The 19875-nt window shown below is 48.8% G+C and overlaps 1 protein-coding gene across 12 annotated transcripts in view; it reads right to left on the reverse strand.

Moving 5' to 3' along the window:
• The window catches only part of TENM4 (teneurin transmembrane protein 4), a 2793707-nt gene that overhangs the window by 364450 nt on the left and 2409382 nt on the right, over positions 1–19875 (reverse strand). For all 12 annotated transcript variants that reach the window (XM_072726015.1, XM_072726027.1, XM_072726024.1 and 9 more), the window contains 2 exons: positions 12833–13120; positions 9280–9549 (listed from right to left, as the gene is read on the reverse strand). In XM_072726015.1, the coding sequence (XP_072582116.1) occupies positions 9280–9549; positions 12833–13120 (558 nt within the window). The remainder of the gene's footprint in view (positions 1–9279; positions 9550–12832; positions 13121–19875) is intronic.

Below are 19875 nucleotides of genomic sequence, written 5' to 3' on the forward strand. Positions count from 1 at the left end.
CTCCAGCCTAAAGTCAAAAGAAAGAAAGCCATCTCTATACTGTGGTCAATCTGCCTGGCTTGATTAGTGTGTAATTAAATTTGTAATAAGGGGGACACCTGGGTGGCTCAGCAGTTGAGCGTCTGCCTTTGGCTCAGGGCGTGATCCCAGTCTAGGGATCAAGTCCTGCCATCAGGCTCCCTGCAGGGAGCCTGCTTCTCCCTCTGCCCATGTCTCTGCCTCTCTCTCTGTGTCTCTCATAAACAAATAAATAAAATTTTTTTAAAAAAATTGTAATAAGGATCCATGAGTTGAGGGAAGCCAAATTTCACTCGATATGCTAGTTGCCTGCGGTACCCATGGACATCTGCCTGGGTTCCTCCTGCCTTTGCCTATGTGCTGAGCAGAGATTCAGCTGATTATGTGAATCTCGGGATGACTCTTCCAGCCCCTCTGTAACTTTCTAAGTCAGCTCTTCCTGCTGTCCTCACAGCTCACAGCAACCCTAGGGAGTAGTAGCCACCCCACTGGCCATTGTCATAGGAGAGATGGCTGAGATCTACAGACCAGGGATGCCAGCTCTCCTATTATATGAGCTATGTGACACTGGGCAAGTCGATCTGATCCCAGAGCCCAACTGAATCATGAGGCCCTGCCAAATCTATATTCATTCTCAGTAAGGGGGCCCTCTCAAATACAATGTCAACAGTTTTTGGACAAGACTATGACATCATAAATTATGGAATCTTCAAGCTGAGGGGTTCCTGAAGGAGTGAACTGGCATGCACAAGGTCCTGCTCCCAGCTAAGTACCTTCTTTTAAACATATTTTTTCTAATTGAACTCTTCCATAAGAAAAACATTGTATGTGATGACCTCGTACAGATGCTGTGTGTAAAGCAGAATTTTTTTTAAAAAAAACCTCATCCATAAAAAAATAAAATAAAAAAAATTTACAAAACAACCTACCTACCTATGTGTTAGGAACTCTATTCTGTTCCTCTCTGTTCTCTTTGTTATTATTACCCTAAATGATGGTACTGAGCCACAGCCTTTATTAAGGATTAATCCTGACCCACAATTTGGAAAACACTGCTGATTCTTGCGTGTGCACAGTCACCTTGCAGATGTGTTGTAACTTTAGGAGCTAGGCACCTATTGGTTCCCATGCTGCAGAGGAAGAAACCAAGACTCTGTGAGATTTATTTAGTAGGTCGCTCAAAACCATCCAACCGCTGAGTGGCTAAGCTGAGATTCCAAGTTCAACTCTAAAGTCTGTTCCCCTTCCAAGTTATCTTGCTGCCTGAGATTCCAAAATTCCCATCTAGCTGATGGGGAAACTAATGCTCAGAGGGGAGAAGTGACTTGTTCAAGGTTCATACTGGGACTGGTGACAGAACCTAAGATTGAAACCGGATTTGTCCCTGGATCCCACACATCCTGGCACTGGAACGAGGCTCCCATGGGCAGGGAGCTCTTTTCCCACCACCAATTACTCCTTGAGCCATTCTCCCTGGACAAAGCTTAACTTACAGATGGGAAAAAAAGATGCCTGGGAAACATCTTCTGGTAGGAGGTATGTCACTGTGCACATCATTGCTTCCATTGAATTGAAAATCATGTTGGCTCAAATTGAAAGCAAAACTGTGGTTTGCTGAACCTCTGTGCACACAGCAGGTCCTAACCTAGTTTCGAGAATGCAATCTATCTTAATTTAGCATAGCTTTGAATCTCCCTATCTCTCTTTACCTCTTCCCCAGTCAGAAGCAAGGCACTCTTGTATTAGCATGTTCTCCCCACCAGGGAGAGCAACAGAGCACAGCTGTGGGGAGTGGATTGGGGCACGTTTTAACTGGGCCAGGGCTTCTTAAAATCCTCTAACAAGGAACTCCCAAGAACAACAGTGTTCGTGGCTGTTGGATACTGGCTTCCAGATCACAAGCAATTCTAGCAGGTGTGGTGCTAGGGGGAGGAGGCCTCGCGTCAGTTTGAGGCAACTGAGCAGAAGGGAGGGCTGAAATTACATCTGAAGGAAAGCCAAGATTATTAACAAAAAAAGATGGTGCCAAGAGTCTCATGTGGGAGGCAAGGCAAGGCTGGGAGTGGGAGCCTGGCAGCAAGGTAAGAGACTGGGATGGTCAGCAGCAGGTTGGGGTGCGGTATGAGGGATGAATAAGGGGTGTGGTTCATGACCAAGACCATGAGAGAGCCTGGGATGTGGTGTGGGACAGGCCAGAGCTCAAGGACCCTGCAGCTGGGCCAAAGGAGCTGTAAGGCTAGAGGAAGGATCAAATGTGGCCCTTCCCTGAGAGTAAGGAGCCCCATCTTGGTCACAGGACCTGAGTCTGGAGGTGTTCCCCACTGCTACAAGGCCCTGGGTGGATCAGGGAAGAAGTGGCTTGTTCCGTTCTCCAGGCCCAGATCCCATCTTCACAGCTTCCATGCTTCCTCTTTGTCTGAGCCCCACTCCCTTTCTCCTGGATCATAGAAAGAGTCTCCTACTTTGACATAGCCCACCTGAGTCTGCTCTCAACATAGCTTTTCCAAAATGCTCCTGTGCTAGCATTAGTCAGAGCCTGTCATGCATCAGCTCAGGACACTCCTGTGGTTGGCCATGCAACGGCCTCGCCCCATGTCACCTCTTTGACCTCCTCCTCCACTCCAGCCATACTGGTTTCATCGTCACTTCTCAAACAAGTCAGAAACACTTCTGCCTCAAGGCTCTTGAACCTATTTTTCCTCCTACCAGAATCACCTTTCTTCCAGACATCTTCACCACTCCCTCCCATGTCTACCACAAATGTCACCTTCTCAGTGAAGCCTTGTTTGGCCACAATATTTAGAACCGCAACTTTCCTCTCCCCCTAGAATTCCCTATCCCCCTTTTCATAATACTTATAATCTTGAAACACCCTGCATCATGTAGTTTTCACACTTGTTGATCATCAGTCTCCCCATTGAGGAGTGGGTAGTTTTGTCTGTTTTGATCATGGTGGAACCCCAATACCTAAACTAGTACCTAGCATGTGGTACGTGTTCAATAAAGAGTCGGTAAATGACAGGACATCCTGCTAACTCTCCAGCCTTCCCTCTGAGCACAGCCTCCCCATACCCCCAGGTACACCCCTACCTTCAAGCCTCATGGGACATACCTTCTATTTGTCCACCTTCACGCCTTGTGTACACAGAACACCCTTTCTTCTCCCTTTTTGCTGTTAGTCTTTTCCACCCCTTTCCAAAGCCCAGGGGCCAGCACTCCTTCCATTAAACCTTCTCAAATACCTTCTCGTTGCAATTTTTCTCTCAACACTCTATGATCTCTACTTTAAATGTCTTTTCTTGGGGCAGCTGGGTGGCTCAGTTGGTAAAACATCTGCCTTCAGCTCAGGTCATAGTCTCTGGGTCCTAGGATCAAGCCCTGCATCAGGTTCTGTGCTCAGCAGGGAGTCTGCTTCTCCCTCTGTCCCTCCCCCAACCCCACTTGTACATGTGCATTCTCTCCCTCTCTCTCAAATAAATAAATAAATCTTTTAAAAAAATGTATTTTATCCAGCATGTCACAATCTGAGAGAGTGGCCTGGTATGACCTCCAGCTCCAAATCAGTTCTAACAGGTTATGGATTCAGTTTCTTTCCTGCAAGCTTCCAATACCAACAAAGAACTTTATGTTCTGGAAACAGCTAGAATCGCCTCCCTGATCATATATATTTTGTCCATATTGAACTAATACAAATATGTTTCTATAAAACAGAACAAACCATGGAGCACAATGGTCAAGAAAGATACTCGGCACTGGGGAGAGGCAGATCTGGACTCAAACCCTGGCACTGCCATTTGCTAGCTGTGCAACCTTCAGCAAGTCACCCAGCCTCTCTTAATCTGTTTCCTCAGCTGGAAATTGAGGAAAGGCTACGAGTCAATAGGCTTGTTGTCTCTAAGGTGCTTCTAGCTTCCAGATTCTCTGGTAGGCCCTTTCTAATCCTTTTTGGAACTCAGGGCCTTACAGCCCTCATTTTACTGCCTAATCAGAGAGTCTAATCCCCTAATTCCTCTGCATTCCTGGGAAGGAGTGCAGGCCAGCTCACAAAACGGAAGAGTAGTTGAATGCAGACGTCCAATCTCTACTCAGGCCAATGAAGCCAGGCTTCTTATCCTAGAAAATGGAGCCTTGTACACACAATGGCTGGGTAGCTGCAGTACTCTGGCCACTTAGGGAATTAATGATAGATATTCTTATAGATTTTTTAAACCAAGTCTCATGAGCATGGGGCCAGGGAGGGTAGAGGATAAATTGAGTTAAATTGGTAATGAGCTTCTTTCTCACTGTGCTTTGGAGATGCTCACCTAATCTTCTGACTCTGAATAAGCAATTTGGCTGCCTAATTAGGTTAACCAATAATTTCCCTTTTGACACCTAGGCTGTGTGACAATTTTGGGGTAACTGTGATTCTCTTTCATCATTTCTTTTCTAGATGCATTTCTCAATTTGCCTCTGGGATTAAAGCACAGAGTAAATTCTCACTGTTTCCCGGACCCACCATGTGTCTTCACATGCCTCTAAGCCTTGGCTTGTGCAATTGCCTCCACTGGGAATGCCTCGCTCAGATCCCTGATGCTTGGTGAAATCCTACTTGGCCTTGAAGCCTAGGTATATAACGTGAGTGGAACAAAGGGATGAGCCTTGGCACCCTTGGGGTAAAGCCAATGGCTACTTTTACTGTCATTCTATAGCTCCTTATAAAATTATTAATAGCTAGCATCAATTAAGGACCAACACAGACCACATGCTTCGCAAATGTTGTAGCCTAGACTCATAGCAACATGTCAAGGAAAGAAGATGATATGCTGTTTCCGTGTTGTTGTTGTTTTTAATTACTGTAGCAAAACATGCACAACCCTTTAAACCAGTGCTAAATGTACAATTCAGCGGCATTAAGGGCTTTCACGTTGCTGTGCCGCCGTCAACACTATTCATCTGCAGAACTTCTGTAGCGTCCCTAACTGAAACTCTGCATCCATTAAACACTAACCCCCACCCCCCACTTCCCTCTCTCTCAGCCCCTGGTACCCACTGCTATGTTGTTTCAGCAATGAGGGAACTATGGCTTAGGGAGGTAAAGGGACTTGCCCAGGGTTTCAGAGCCAGACGCGGCTCCGCCAGGAATATGAGGCCAGGTCTCCTCGTTAGGCTCCATAACTGATGCTCTTTCGACCCCACAGCAGTGCCTGCTATCCCACCACTATAGACGGAGACCCAAGGACATCTGCCATAGATCCACCTCCCTGCTGTTCTAGACTCCTGATGGTAGAACTATGCCCGGCATGCTGAGGGAGCTTGGGCTAGATGTGGAACAAATCACAATAGGAATCTACAACAGAGACACTGCGTCAGCCAGACCCAGGGGTTGGGAATGGAGCTCAGATCATAACCTTTGCTTTCTAAAAAGCACTTATTGAATGCCAACTGTGTGCCTGGCCCGATGCCAACTTCTCCTGGTTGTCACCGGGCTGCTGGGCCCACTTCAGCAGGAGAGGCCTGGGGGCTGGCTCTGCCGGACAGCCCTGGGGCAGAAGATTTGTGTTTATGTTACCCAGTCAATTCTGTATTTATTTTGGATATTAAGCAGTGACATAAAAGCTGCTGACATTAACCTTCAAGGGCAGAAATTGGCTTTAATGGACCCCATAAAAGTTATTATTGATGGCAGCTGCGTGCGGCATCACTGTGACCTCAGCAAAAGCCTCCACCGCCATCAATACTGTTGACAATTACTATTGACTAATGCAAGGCCGGGCCGGGAGGCAGAGGCAGAGTGGATGTTCCTTCCTGTGGCTAGATGTCGCTGGGGGTTACTTTGCATTTCACCTTTGGTGAGGATCTCGGAGAACTTAGTCACACATTTTTGGTGGCCTCTGTTGAAAGGCCAACACTTACTGATGCAAATGGAGATGTGCAAAGGGCTCGGACTCTGGAATGGGAGAGATCTGACTTTCAACGCAAGCTGTGCCGACCTGCTGACTTGACCAGTCATAGTCACTGACTTGACCAGTCTATGCCAGGTCAGTTGACCTTTTTGGAACCTCTGTTTATCCACCTGGGAAATGGGAATGCCATGGCATTGTCATGAGGATTAAAGGCAATCACATATGAGCAGTGGCTGGACACATGGTGGGCCTTCTGTATGGCTCCGTGGTACTCCTCAAAAGTGGCCACAAAGTAAGGTGCTGGCTAATGCACCTGGTGCGAGAGAGCCCTGTTCTGGTGGCAAAACCTGCCTGCCTCCTCAGCAAAGAAAGAGAACTGGGGCTGGGGATGAATGCAGGACAAAGAGAGGAGGGCAGGGGAGGGGGATGGAGATGAGAGAGGCAGGGAAAAGGGAGAGAGAGAGTAGCCAGGACAGAACCAGACCCCTGTGTAGGGTCCGGCTCCAGCTCTTTCCATCTTTACCTCCTAGGCCCCTCAGCCGTAAGCTGGGGAGACAGTGGTGTGAACCAGCGTGCTGTCAACCTCATCAGTAGATAACAGGGAGACATTCCTCTGGTGCAGGCACTGTCGGGATGATTTACTGTCATTATTTAGACCTAAGTATCACAAAATGTTTAGTGTAGCATCCCACTTAGGGGCACGTGGACAAGCACGTGGAGGCATCTGGGTCTCCTGTGGGCATCTGGGCTTGGGGAGTCCCGGCCTGGGAGGGTTGTGGAGGCCAGGGGATCTTTGTTAGATTCAGCAGCCCACCTCCTTCACCTGCCCATCTTCCCTGAAGACAGCAAGGGTAAAGTGCGGGTGGCAGCCAGTGTTGAAAACAGACGATGAGAAGGAAAAGGCAGCCTGGCCAGGCGGACGCAGGCAGCCATTTCTCGTCCCCATTATCAAAGCCGAAGCTCTTCAGGCTCCTCGACTGTGCCATTATCACCCAACAGAGGCTTAATTCAGCTGTAATTCAGCTCTCAGGGAATATACAATAACGTGGGCGGTATGCACCTCACTCTGTCATGACTTTATGGAAAAATGATCATTTGTCACCATGGCAAGCAGCCTTCCCAAGAACAAACAACCTAAGTATTCCGCTGCAGAAGAAATTCAGTGTCACCAGGGCTACAAGAATAAAGATTTTAGAGCCATGTGGGCCCGAATTCAAATCCTGTCTTGCTAGCTGTGTGACTTTGGCGGGATCTTAACCTCTCAGGGCACAGTTTCCTAATTCTGTGTGATGGGGGTAAGAAAATCTACTTCAAAGGGGGTGTCGGGGAGATGAGATGCTAGAACTAAAGAACTGGCACTGTGCTTCGGGCCTGCTGCTCACTGTTAATGGTGCTACTCTCCTTTTCTTCTCATGCACTTTCATCTGAATGCTTCAAATCATAGAAGCCCAGATCCAGAAGGGCCTGCAGGTTCTTCAGCTCAGTTATTCCCCAAATGTATTCATCAGAACACTGAACCCATCAGATGCTCTGAGAACAAAGGGTTCCATGCTCAAATCCACTGGGGGAATGCTGCATCTATCTCTCCTCGATTTACCCATTAGCAGGCACATTTTAATAGATTAAAGGCTCTGAGAAGGCCTGCAGTAAAGAAATTGGTTTAAATTCATTCAACATGGTGTTTCCTACATTATTTGACCACAGAGCACTTTCCTGCTGTCAGCCCCACCCCAACCTAATAACTATGAACATTCTCAGATATAGGAAATGCAGATTAAGTTTGAACTGCTTATGCTATAGATGAGGAAACAGAGGTCCAGAGAAAGGATCCAACTTATCCAGCGCCACACTCCAGGTCAGTGATGGAACTGAGGCTTCCTGCCTCCTAATCAGACACCATTTTCTCTGTACAGGCCTTACACATCAGATCTGTGCATGGTTGGAATGGCAGGAAAAGGGACTGCTGGCTGGCTTGGGCCTTGGTGGGAAGGTAGACGAAGGGGTACATATGGCTTTTACTGCAGAGGGGGATCTCCTCCAGGTGCTGAGGTCACTGGCCCCCTCACAGGGCTGGTTGGGAGTCAAGGGAGGGGGACAATGCCACGCCAGTATCCAGGCACTATTTCCCCCCACCCCTCAGACTGGTGCACAGACTCCCTAGGAAAACCTCCAAGCTCTGGTGGCCGAATGGATATTTGGAGCTCTGCTGCCCCTGACTCTTTCAAGAAATAAATTTCCCACCTGCCCCTGCCCCTGCCCTTAACTTGGTCTCCTGACTTTCTCCAAATCTGGGACTGTGTTGTTCATAACCCAGCTAGAGCATCCTTTTGAAAGACTAAACAGCCTAAGCCTTCACCTCTGACCTGGTTCCCATCCTGATTCTGGGGAATCCGGACAAGTCACTAGGATCCTGCATTTGGAGCAGGAAACCTGTAGGGGGCACTGATGTCTGGCTTGGGTCACTTTTCACTCACATTGCCCTTCTCACTCCAGTAAGGAAGCACCAGCAGACCCCCTCAGGAAACTTCTGAGAAACAAAAGCTCTCTCCTCCCCTGGGCAGAGAAGCTGTCCCTGGTCTCTGCACCCTCCCCAAGACTTGGCTGCCAGACCCTGGAGCTGCCTCCTCGGTCCTGACCTGCATCCTCAAAGCTGCCCAGAGAGTAGCACCAGAGAAGGGAGCTTGCCTCTTACCCAGACATCTGTCAACAAGGTCCCAAAAAGAAAGTGGGAAATTCTGAAAGCAGGTTCCCTTTCTTCCACCTCAAAAAGGGGGCATGTGAACCAGCTGTTTCTCCCACAACATCACCGGGGCCTTGGAAGAAGGGCTGCAGAAGTGAGAGAAGGACAGAGAGTCCAGAGACTGCATGTCCCTGGCTCTGCAGATGAGATCAGGGCAAAGCTGGAGCAAACCCTCCAGTTTTAAGTTACTCCAAAAGTTTTTGTTTAAGGCCATTGTCTAACCAGCATAGGACAGTGGTGACTGCCCAGGAATGTGGAGCACCTGGAGGCCAGAGACTGAGTAGGATTCAGGCAGGACCAGACCTGGCTGGCGGGATGGAAAGCAAGCTTCTGGGGACCCGTTAGCCCTGCTCCCCCACGCAGAGGCACCTTGCAAGGAACAACCCTGTGCCTTAGAGGGCACACCCTCTACCCCGATCTGAAAACAAACAACAACGACCCAACATCTGGTGTGTCACCAGCGGGTGGGTATTTTATGTAACTCTCCAAGAGGCTCTGACTTCTGACCACTGAGAGCAAAGCAATTTCTCACCAGCTTCACCAGAGCCCCAAGCAATGGAGCAGAAAATCAATATTGTAATGAAAAACCCTGCCCCAAAACCCAGGCACCTGGCATAGGCCAGGTGGGCCACTCACCGGTCTCGGTGTTCTCGTGCTCCGTGTCAGTGAGCGTGAGGTTGGAGTTGGCCCGGCTGGACAGGCATGAACTGCGTCCCGACCGTGTGCTCCGGCCCCACAGCCGCACAGGGTGCTCAGGGGACAGCACGGTGTCGGCCTCCATGTCGGCATCGGAGCTGGCCCCCATGGAGTAGCCGCAGTGCGGGAGGCCTATGTCTGTCCGGTACAGGGTTCCATGGGGGGGCGTCACCTCTCCCAGCCCCAGCTCACGCAGAGTGAAGTTGGCTCCTGGGAGGAAACGTGGGTGAGCTTGGTTAGGGTCTCCCCACCAGAAACCCAACCCTGTGCCCCAGGATTCCCTGTTGTCTTTTGAGCTCACATGATGTTCCACACACATGGCTCTCTCCCTAAATGGCTCCTCTGGCAGTCACCCACCAGCCCAACTCCTCCACATCCCTTAAGGCCCAACTTATAAGGCACCTCCCTGTGAAGTCCCCCAATACCTACACCCTGTGTGGGATCCACTGCTTCTTGCATCCAAGCTCCCTCTGAGAGTCCTTAGCCCAGGTCATCCTGCACGGTAGAATGAAGGGACAGATCTTTTCACTGCTGATGATCTCAAGAGGGGCAGGGACCATGCCATACTCATTCCTAAATCCCTATGCCCAAGACAAAGCAGGGGCTCAATAGATGTCTGTTCAATAGAGCCTTGGGTCTCTTCCTCCAGTTCAGGGAGGACTAGCCAGAAAGCAGCCCTCCTGAGCAGGGCAGATGCCTAGTTGAGGAGATGCCCATGGCTGCCCTGGGACCAGAAGGTCCTTTCAGGCCAGGTCAGGCAAGCCTGGAGCATGACACTGAGGATGGTGACTGGTAGAGAAAAGTGGGCCTCATGCAGGTGATGGGCTCTGCCTTCCGCCTCCTCATGCCAGAGGGGGCTGAGTCTGTGGCGGGAATCCACAGGCTTTGGAGCAATCCAGGGAGCCCAGCAGCCAGAGCTGGGTTGCCAAGAGGTCTGGAGGGCTCAGAAAGGTCTGGCGATGTCTAGGACTAAGGTCAGGGAAGAGGTGGGTGCTGGGAGTTCACTTGGGGATTCATATTTGAGTAACAAAGGGAATGTGGGAAACATAGCCTCCAGGAGACACCTGTTCATTTAGGGTCTATTCAAGGACAGTTTCTCCCATATTTCTAATATTCCCATGCATGTTTTGGGGTTGAGAAAGAAGGGGTAGACAAAGGCACCAAGGGTCATATCCCAATTAGACCACTGATCTGGGAAACAACCTTATGATTAGGTGGCACCCACTTTTACCCCAAATCTGGCTGCCCGTGGCCCTTTCCCGACAAACAGCCATGAGTAGGGCATGGTGCTTGACTTCACAGGCAAGTGGGGGAGATGCAACCAAAACCATGATTAAGGATTGAAGTCCAAAGTGGGGAGGTCCATGGAGGGTGCCCCGGTCACAGAGGCAGAGGGTGGGAGCTCAGAGGAGAGGTCTGCATCAATTTCCATGTAGCTTGCCCCCTCTCTGCCCTTTTAAGCAGCCAGTCTTAGCATGAGTGTGAGTGAGCTGAGACATCTCAGGACTGAGAAATCCAAGGTGAGGGCTGACTCTAAGGGCCCACTGATCCCTTTGAGCCAGCCCAACCTTCCGCAGTGTGAGTTTAGAAGACTTATTTCACCAAATGTGAGAAGTCCTTATGACCTGTTTGCTTGCTGCCCTTTTGGTCTCTTTCTTGAGGATCCTGGGACATGGGTTGAAATACCACCTCACTCAAGGTCTAGTTGAACAATCTTAGGCTGGTGCAATCACTTGAGCCTCAGGGATCTTGTCTTTAAAATGGGGATGATAGTCTATGATCTGCTACCCTCACAGATTTTCTTTAAGGACCTAGGGAGGTAATGGGAGGGGAAGTACTTTGTAAACTGCCATGGCCATGCCTGCCAAGGAGATGGGAATGCTTCATACTTATTTTTTAGAAAGGCAAGAGAGGATACCTCTCTGCAGACTCATGTGCTAGGGTGGCACGCAGGCCACGCTGGGTTAGTCAGGGCTTGCTGAGCTCTATCAAGCATGGGCAGAAGAGAGTTGGAAGAAAGCTTTGGTATCATTTCTACCTTCCCCTCACTGAGATGGCAATTAGTGGTAGGCTGCATTTATGAAGCATCTGCTCCATGCCTGGCACTGTGTCAAGTGCTTTATTTATAATCTTCATTAATCCTCATGACCACCCTACTATTAGGAGGCATTACTGTTATACCATTGTCCAGGTGAAGGAGCTGAGGGTAGTAAAAATGGAAGATCCAGACTTCAAATCCAAATCTGTCGGTTGTCAGTCTGAGCTCTATAACCACAAGCTGGAAAAGAGCTAAAGACCTTCGTCTCTCAAGCCTGAGAGGCAGCCTTACTAACAGGTCAGCTCTCATGTGGACTCAGCCCTGTGGGAGAAGCTGGGTGGGTGTTTGCCTCTATGAGGGTATGTGTGTGTGAGACCAGTTCCTCTTACCCCTGTGTTATGGGGCAAATGATTCAGCTTGGCACTGTTGTAAGGATTAACTAACAATGACAAAACATAGATCAACTACACAGCACCCTGCCTGGCTAACCGTGGCTGTGGAAGGGGAGCAGGTGGTGCAGAATCAGCCATTGGTGGGAACCCATTAGGCATCACAGAAGGCTCACGCTCTGCAGGCAGAAAATTAGGAATCTCTGAAGCACCAGGGTAGGGGATGAGGAGTAGGTCTGCAGGTCTGGAGCACAATGGGTAGAGTGTGGAGAGATAGGAGATGAACTAGTCCAGGAAGAAAAAAGGGCTTTAGGGAAAGTCCCTTATGCCAGGTTAAGGAGCTCAGATTGAGGGCAATAGGGAGTCATTCCCAACTGCACTCTAGCTGCAGTGCACAGAATGGCCCAAAGGGGACAGCACTGGGTAAAAAGGGCTGTGGTTGGCCCTCCAGGAGAGATGACAGTGGCCTGAACGGGGACAGCGGCAAAGTGGATGAAAAGAGGGACGGGTTTGAAAGGTATTTCCGAATAGGATGGTTGACTACTGTATGCAGGAAGTGAGGGAGAGGGAGGCAGGTACCAGGATATTCTCCAAATTCCTAAGAGTTTAGGTCTATGTCAGGAACAAAAGTCTTCCTCTCAAGGTCAGGACGATGCTTGAGGCAACAAAGGTGATTTTTTTGTTAAATAGATGCATGTATGACAATAGCCGACTTACTGTGCACTTGATGTTAGCATGCCCGCCACTAACAACACGCCCCTGTTTAGCCCGCCGCTCAGCGGGGCGGGGGCCGCTCATGCCCAGCTCACAGATGAGGACTGAGGCCGGAGGAGAGCTGCCGGGGGTTCTGAACTCAAGCCCAGGCAGCCCAGCTCCTGACCACCTCTTTATGCCGATGGACTGGGTGCGCGTGAACATGAACAAACCAAGAGTGGATTGTAGGCAGGCTCGCACCAGATCCAGGAGGCAAAGTAGCCGAGCCTGGCGTTGACCGCGCGACCCGCCTGCCCGCCCATCGGCCGCACGCAGGTGCATGCACCTGCCGGCCCCGCCCGGCCGCCCTCACCTGCGCGGCAGAACTCCTCGGCCTCCTGCGGCACCATGTCCTTGACGCGGCCGCCGTAGGCCAGGCGGGCGTCCTGGTCATAGGCCTTGAGCGTCTCGCTGGAGCTGTAGGACTTCTGCGGAGCCTTGCCCTCCTCGCTGTCCGCGGACGAGCTGGTGTAGCGGCGCTCGGCGTCGCGGCGCCGGGTCAGCGAGCGGTAGGGCTTCCTCTCCTTCACGTCCATGGCCTCCGGCCCGCGCTCCTCCACATCCACGAACAGGGTCCTCGCGGCACTCAGGGCCGAGTGGTCTGGAGCCGGGGAGCCAAAGAAAGGGCGTGAGCTCAGGCCCCAGGAGGCAAAGGCCATCCCCGGGTCCATCCCGGACCTCGATCGGCCCTACAAGCTGTGGACGCGGGACTTCAGACTTGGAGAGGGGAGGGCACCGCTGGACCGCCACACCGATGTTACTGGCAAAGGGGGACTTGCACCCCGGGCCTCTGGTGATGACTCCCATCCCTTTGTGCTACTCTGCCCATCCTCCATGGAGATGCCTCAGCCTCTCCTCCAGTGACGGGTGTCGAGTCTTTGACAACAAAGACCAGGGGACATTGATTTCAATAATTCCTCTACACAGGAATCATGTGTTTGTTTCCATCATGTCCCCAACTGGGATAAGGCCTGACACAGAGTAGGGGCTCCTTAAGACTTTGTGAAATGAACGACCATACTCAGGCATGACCATAAGTATGGCCATAGTCATACTTAGTCTATTTCTCTTCTCTCTCAAGACCCAAAAGGCCTTCTCCAGGGCAGGTCTCAGCCTGGTTCCACTGGAAACTCTGTTCATCTCGTTAAAGAGCTCTCTAGCCCACTCAAATGTGTCCATATGTCCTAACCTGGAAAGCTGCATCACTTTACTCAGCCAAAGAGTGGTCTGAAGTTACCATTTGGTATCTTTGGGCCTGATCCTGGCTCCCAAGTATCAGCTATAGACTCCCTTCTACGTGTTTTTGATGATATTCAAAGCGTGCAGACATTGTGATTTTATCGGTGCCCCATAATAACCATAGAGCATATAAGACAACTATTTTCACTCCCATTTTATACATGGGGCAACGGTGACCCAGAACCACACAGTTTTCTGCCCAAGGCCACAGGATGCATTAGTAGCCAAGCCAACATTAATAGACTGACAATGCCTTACGGCTGCAATTAGAGCCAATCAAGATGTGTAGGTGATATTTTTTTGGGACCTAGTTCTCCAAATACCCTTAGAGGTTAATTCTGGGACAAGGAGCCTGACTTAGGATACACAGAAATCAAATCATCTTACTGGGGCCCAAACCCAGGGTTCTGAGCTCTGGCTTCTTAACATTCAGCCTCCTGGCACTAGCTGACAAGAGGACAGTCAGTCCTCTGAGCACCTGAGGGGCAAGGCTGGAAGGAAGACTGATGATAATACTCTCTACTCCAGGGTCTGTAAAACCTTTTTGCCTGCAATCCATAATTTGAAAAAGCATCTGACATTGTGACTGGATACATATATTTATGTATGTGAATGTGTGTGTTTATGTGTGTAAAATGGAAGATTCACAAAACCAAAATTATTGCATGATGAACAATGTACTCTGATATTTCCTATTTCATTCTCTTTCACTTTTTAAAAAGGCTTATTATAACTCCCTAAATTGTCTCAATACTGGCTTTTGACTCAAAACACTCTTCTGGTCTAATTTGAATGAGGATGTTTGGTGACTGTCACCCAGCCTCTGTGCCCTCTGGCCTTTCACCTCCGACCCATTCCCCCAAATGACAATAATGGTGATGATAATATAGAATATACAATAAGCACTAAAGTAATGTTAGCCATTAATACCAGTGGCTAATAATTCATAATGTTAACAATGGTTTCACAATAACAGCCAATATACTTTTATTATTAGTAGCTAATGCTTGAGCACTTACTTTCACTAATATTATATATGATAATATTTTAAACCCCACCTTAATTCCATAATACAGGTACTATAATTATGTGCAAATTACAGGTAGGAAATTATGAAGTTGAGTATACTGCCCAAGGGTACCTGACTCTTGAGTGGTAGAGCCATCATCCTGACCCACGAGTTGAACTTGGCACATGGATACAACCACTAGATGATATTGACTCTAGAGGCTGTGCTAGATGAATTTCCTAAGCCCAGATCATGCCACTGCCCTGCTTATGCCTCTGTAGCAGCTCTGTAGAGGCTTCAGGATAAATTCCAGGCTCCTGATTAAAGTGGAAGGCTATTCTTTGATCTGGCCTAACTCACTTCCTTCTCACTGAGCCACTTGCAACTTTCCTGGACTTTAATTCTGTGGTGTCTCTACATTTGTGCGTGTTATCATTGTACATCCAGCTACCTGGATGATCTGTATCCATGTGTGCCTCTCCTTTTGACTGCAGTTCCTTGAGGACAGGCCTGGCATCCATAGAGCTCATGAAACGTGTGCTGAATGAATGAATGAATAAAATTATGACAGCTACTTTTTTACTTCTCATCAGTCTTAGGTGGTATAAAATATTGGTAGTTTGATTTAGGTACATCTAACATTGAATTGAAAGCATTGCTTCGATGCATTCTTTTAAAATTTCAAAGGAAGTCTGCATTTGAAGGATGTGTCCTCTAGTTACTTAGTAGCTGTGTGACCCAGGACAAGTTATTTAACCTCTCTGTGCTTCAGTTTCCTCATCTGTAAGACAGTACCAACCTCTTACTGTTGTTCTGAGGATTAAATGAGTTAATACACGTCCCCGATATATACTGTCTCTAATACCTAATGGGTGCTCAATAAATGTCGGCCATTATTATTGTCAGAAAAAAACCCACATTTTATTTTTAAAAGGCACACTTTAGAAGGCTCCAGCTCAGTGTCAGTTATAATTGGAGAAGGAACATCCCCTCAGAAACATGTTAATAAGGCCGAGACACAGTTTAGGCTGTTAAATTGGTGGGTGACTATGTCTTCTTATCAGTGTGTGCCTATTGACCGTGGGCACCGGCTTCAAGGCAAAGGCTTAGTAACTAGGAATTATTAAGAACACAGCTCTGAAAACATGGCTTTAATTGTCACAAAGCAGAGGCAGGGAGAACATGTGCCTTGCTCCCATTCCCTTTTTATTTTTTCCATTTTAGGCTTAATACAGTAATTCAGTAAATAGTATATATTTTTTGACAGATGGGAGGTCGGTCATGGTTCACACTTGGTCTGGTATTTAACAGAGGAGGAAGAGGTTGGGATGCAAGAAGCAACAGAGGAGAGGAGCTCCCCTCGGAGTGAGGGTCTGCAGTAGAGTGACGCAGAGACCTGGCAGGAGGATGGAGACATGCTGGGGAAAAGCCTGGCTCAGACCCATCCACCATCCACCACGACCCTCCTCCACAGGCTGGGCAGCAGAGGCACCCACACATGTTCATGTGTAAACAAACATCTCAGTCCCTCCTTACCCTGCTGACCAGGGGTTCCCCACTGCCCCTAAATCCATTAGCCCGACCTTCTGGAGCCTTCCTCTGCTTCTTCACGCTGCCTGCAGAGCACCTTGCTTCTCCCAGATGCCCACCCTCTATTTATATCCCTCACAGCTGCCAGCCATTTCTCAGATACCCTCAATCTTGACTGTCACTGAGCCTCCACATACCGGCTTCACAGGGCGCACCTAAGGGAGGCACCTGAGGGAGATAGGGCAGTAGGGTGGAGGCAAGAGGTGGCAGTGCTGCTTCCCCATTCTCTCCCTGCTTTATACTCCTTTGTCCACTCATTTGACACTGGGTGGCCCCTCTTCCAGGCCTCTTTCAATATCCTTCTCTGCCCTCACTTGCCCAGGCCGGGGGGAGGGGAGGTCCTTGTTTCCTGCCAACACTAGAGACACCAGGGTGTCTCATCATCCTGGTTGGCTCTCCTCACCTGTCCACACTTCTGTCCCATCATTAAAGTGTGTTCATTTAAAGCATCTGGAGTGAACCCTGTTTCCTGGGGAAGCCTGACCCTTTACTATCTGGTTGACTTTCAGTGATCATCATCAGAGTAATAGAATCCTAGCTTCCACTTCCTCGGGGCTCAGGCCAGGCACAGGGTGAAGTGCTTTTGTTAGGTGATCTCATTTAGTCCCCACCATCCTACTCTGTAGTGGTCCCTCTTAATGATAAAGAACCTGAGGCTTGGGACGCCTGGGTGGCTCAGTGGTTGAGCATCTGCCTTTGGCCCAGGGCATGATCCTGAAGTCCCGGGATCGAGTCCCACATCAGGCTCCTTGCATGGGGCCTGTTTCACCCTTTGCCTATGTCTCAGCCTCTCTCTGTGTGTGTCTCTCATGAAGAAATAAACTTAAAAAAAAAAAAAAAAAAGAACCCAAGGCTTAGAGGAATTAAAGAACTGGCTTAAAACCACATAGTCAAGAAGTGGATCAAGAGCCGGATCCATCCATCTCCAGATCTTCCTTCCCACAGCCCTCCACAACATACAGTGACAGAATGAGCTCCATGGTCCTTCTCCAGCTACCTCCTGGCTATGGGGCTCTGGGAAAGTTAGGTGTTGGCTTTGTCAGATGCTTCATAAACTATAATGTACCTTGGATCTATACGCATAAGGAATTTGAAAAATGACTACTGTCAGTGTCATCATCATCATCATCATTGATGTGTTGTTATTTCTGACCAAGTCCTGTAACTTGTGTGAGACCCTGGCCTGCTCTTGAGATGTGGCTGGTTGAAACTCTTCTCCAGGGGAAACCCAAGCACCATGAAGGTGCCTTCAAAGAGGAATTTATCTGTTCCAGACAGACTTGTGCTGGTCACTGTCCTGGACATGAGCAGAATGGGAGCTCTCTCTCAGGGGCATCAGCCTTAGGGGTCAACCACAAGTGCTTTGATAAGGACCTGCAGTTCTACAAGTTTTCTCTTTATGCAGACATAGGTGGCATCTTGGCCTCTCTATGGAGAAAGAGAGTGGGCTCCAGACAGGAGAGGGGAAGACACGTGTGCACCGAGCCCTGTGATCAGTGCCTTCCACACAGTTCCCTAAGAGCTCTAGTCATTTATCATGGTTGAGCAAGTTCATACAAGTGGTAGGTGACTCTAAAATCCACAGTTTAGGCTTTTTTCTTTTACATGGAGCTGGGCTCAGATAGATCTGGAAGGTCTGGACAGGTGCGTGAATGTGGGGAGGCCTGGGGACCTGCGTGGTGATAGTGATCAGTGTATGATCTCAGATAGGAAAAGAGATAATAATAAAACCACCACCAACTATCAAACATCTACTCATGTGCTGGGTATTTTGTGCATGCTATTCCTAACCCTCCAGTAATTATGTGGGTTAGATATATCCTCTTTTATATTTTCTCTTATTTACTCTTATTGTACACATGAGATAATGAGCTTAAAGAGATTATGTGACTTGCTCTAGATCCCGTGGCTTCCAAATGTCAGGGCCTAGATTTGAATCAGAAGAAAATGTTTAAACCTCATGAAAGGTATTGTATACCTCATACCAAAGGTTAATTAATTTAGTAAGTAATGGCTAAGTACCTTTTCTGTCCTAAGTGCAGCAGAAGATGCACAGAGGTAACACACCGGCCTCCTCGATCCCTCCATCCCCTTGCCTCCTTCTCCCAACTGCCTCTTCTCTTCAACACTAAGTTCCCACCCTGCTGTGCTAAGCCTTGTGTGAGGCATCTGGAGATAAGACAAATGAGCTTTCTACCCCTTGAGCTTTAGAACGTGGGCAGGTCAGGCAGGGAGAGAGGCAGGGGGAGGACCATGGGGGCCTCTAACCCAGGCCAGAGGAGCCAAAGGTGGGGAGAGGATCAGAAAGGCACACTGCCCAGAGAGAGCCACATCTAAACAATGACCCAAACATGTCAAGTAGAAGTGAGCTAGGCCAGACAGTCTGGAGGGAAGGAGAGACATGAAGTCTACATATGACTTTCCATTTTCTCTGACCTACAGTAAAAATGCATTTCACAATCCAGAGTACACGTAGATCTACAGATTTCTAACTAAAACAAAAATTTCAGGAACTATGCCTACTCTGTCCTCTGGGGTAGAACCTGATGTTGTCTATTTTATTCTACTCTGCTGAAATCAGATTAGGGATGGGTTGCCAACCTACAGTTTGAAAAGCACTGTTCTAGCCACGGTGTAGATGGAAGTTGGAGGCGGGAGAGGATGTGAACCAGAGAGATACCCATATTCCCTGAGTCCAGCCTTCAGGGAAGAAAGAAGGATTGAAGAGAAAGCCTGAGAGGGGAGGAGTGAGCGGCCTGGTGGAAAGAAAGCAATTTCCACAAACAGTTGTAATCTAAGTGACAGTAAAATGCAAACGTGCATGTGGCAGAGAGCCTGGATGGGAGGTCCCTGGGGAAGTGTGTCCTCCAGCTGGGTTTCAGAGACCCTGATGTGGCAGGGGCCAGGAGCTGTCCTGGAAGAATGACACAGGTGTTGGACCTGGGAGAGAAGAGGATGTGGGGAGAACAAAGCTTTTGGTGTGCAGGGAGAAATTCAAGAAGAAAAGCTGGGCCTTTCACATTGGGTCCAGCAATATTTATGAGGGGCAGGGGCCTCAGAGCACACGTGGGGAGGCCTGAACAGACATACAGCACTGCCAAGTAATCTCTGGCCTTGCCAAAGCCCTCAGGGAAACAGGGGCTGTTACCACCCTGGGTTTCCTCCCAACCTACGAAACAGCCAGAGACGAACCAGGAAATTGACTGAATTCCTACTGGACTAAAGTCCTATAAGTTTTCCTTAACATAAGCACATGGTGATATTTTTAGTTCCTTGTGTGTCAAGAAGGGCACATAGATATTTCAGAGCTCAAATGTGTTCTACAAAATATAAGTCCTGGGCATGATCTGTGTACGTGTGCATAAAATCATCATACATTTTTACTTTCCTGAACCCTTCAGAGTTTGGTCTTGCAAGTCCTTTGTTTTAAACTCCTGCGGTAGGTCTGATATGCAGGTGGCTGCCAGAGGTGGAGGGGACATCTATGCTCTGCTAGATCCGGCATTGGCCTATGTGCA

The sequence above is a fragment of the Vulpes vulpes genome, chromosome 11 (genome assembly GCF_048418805.1).
Source record: "Vulpes vulpes isolate BD-2025 chromosome 11, VulVul3, whole genome shotgun sequence".
NCBI lineage: Eukaryota > Metazoa > Chordata > Mammalia > Carnivora > Canidae > Vulpes > Vulpes vulpes.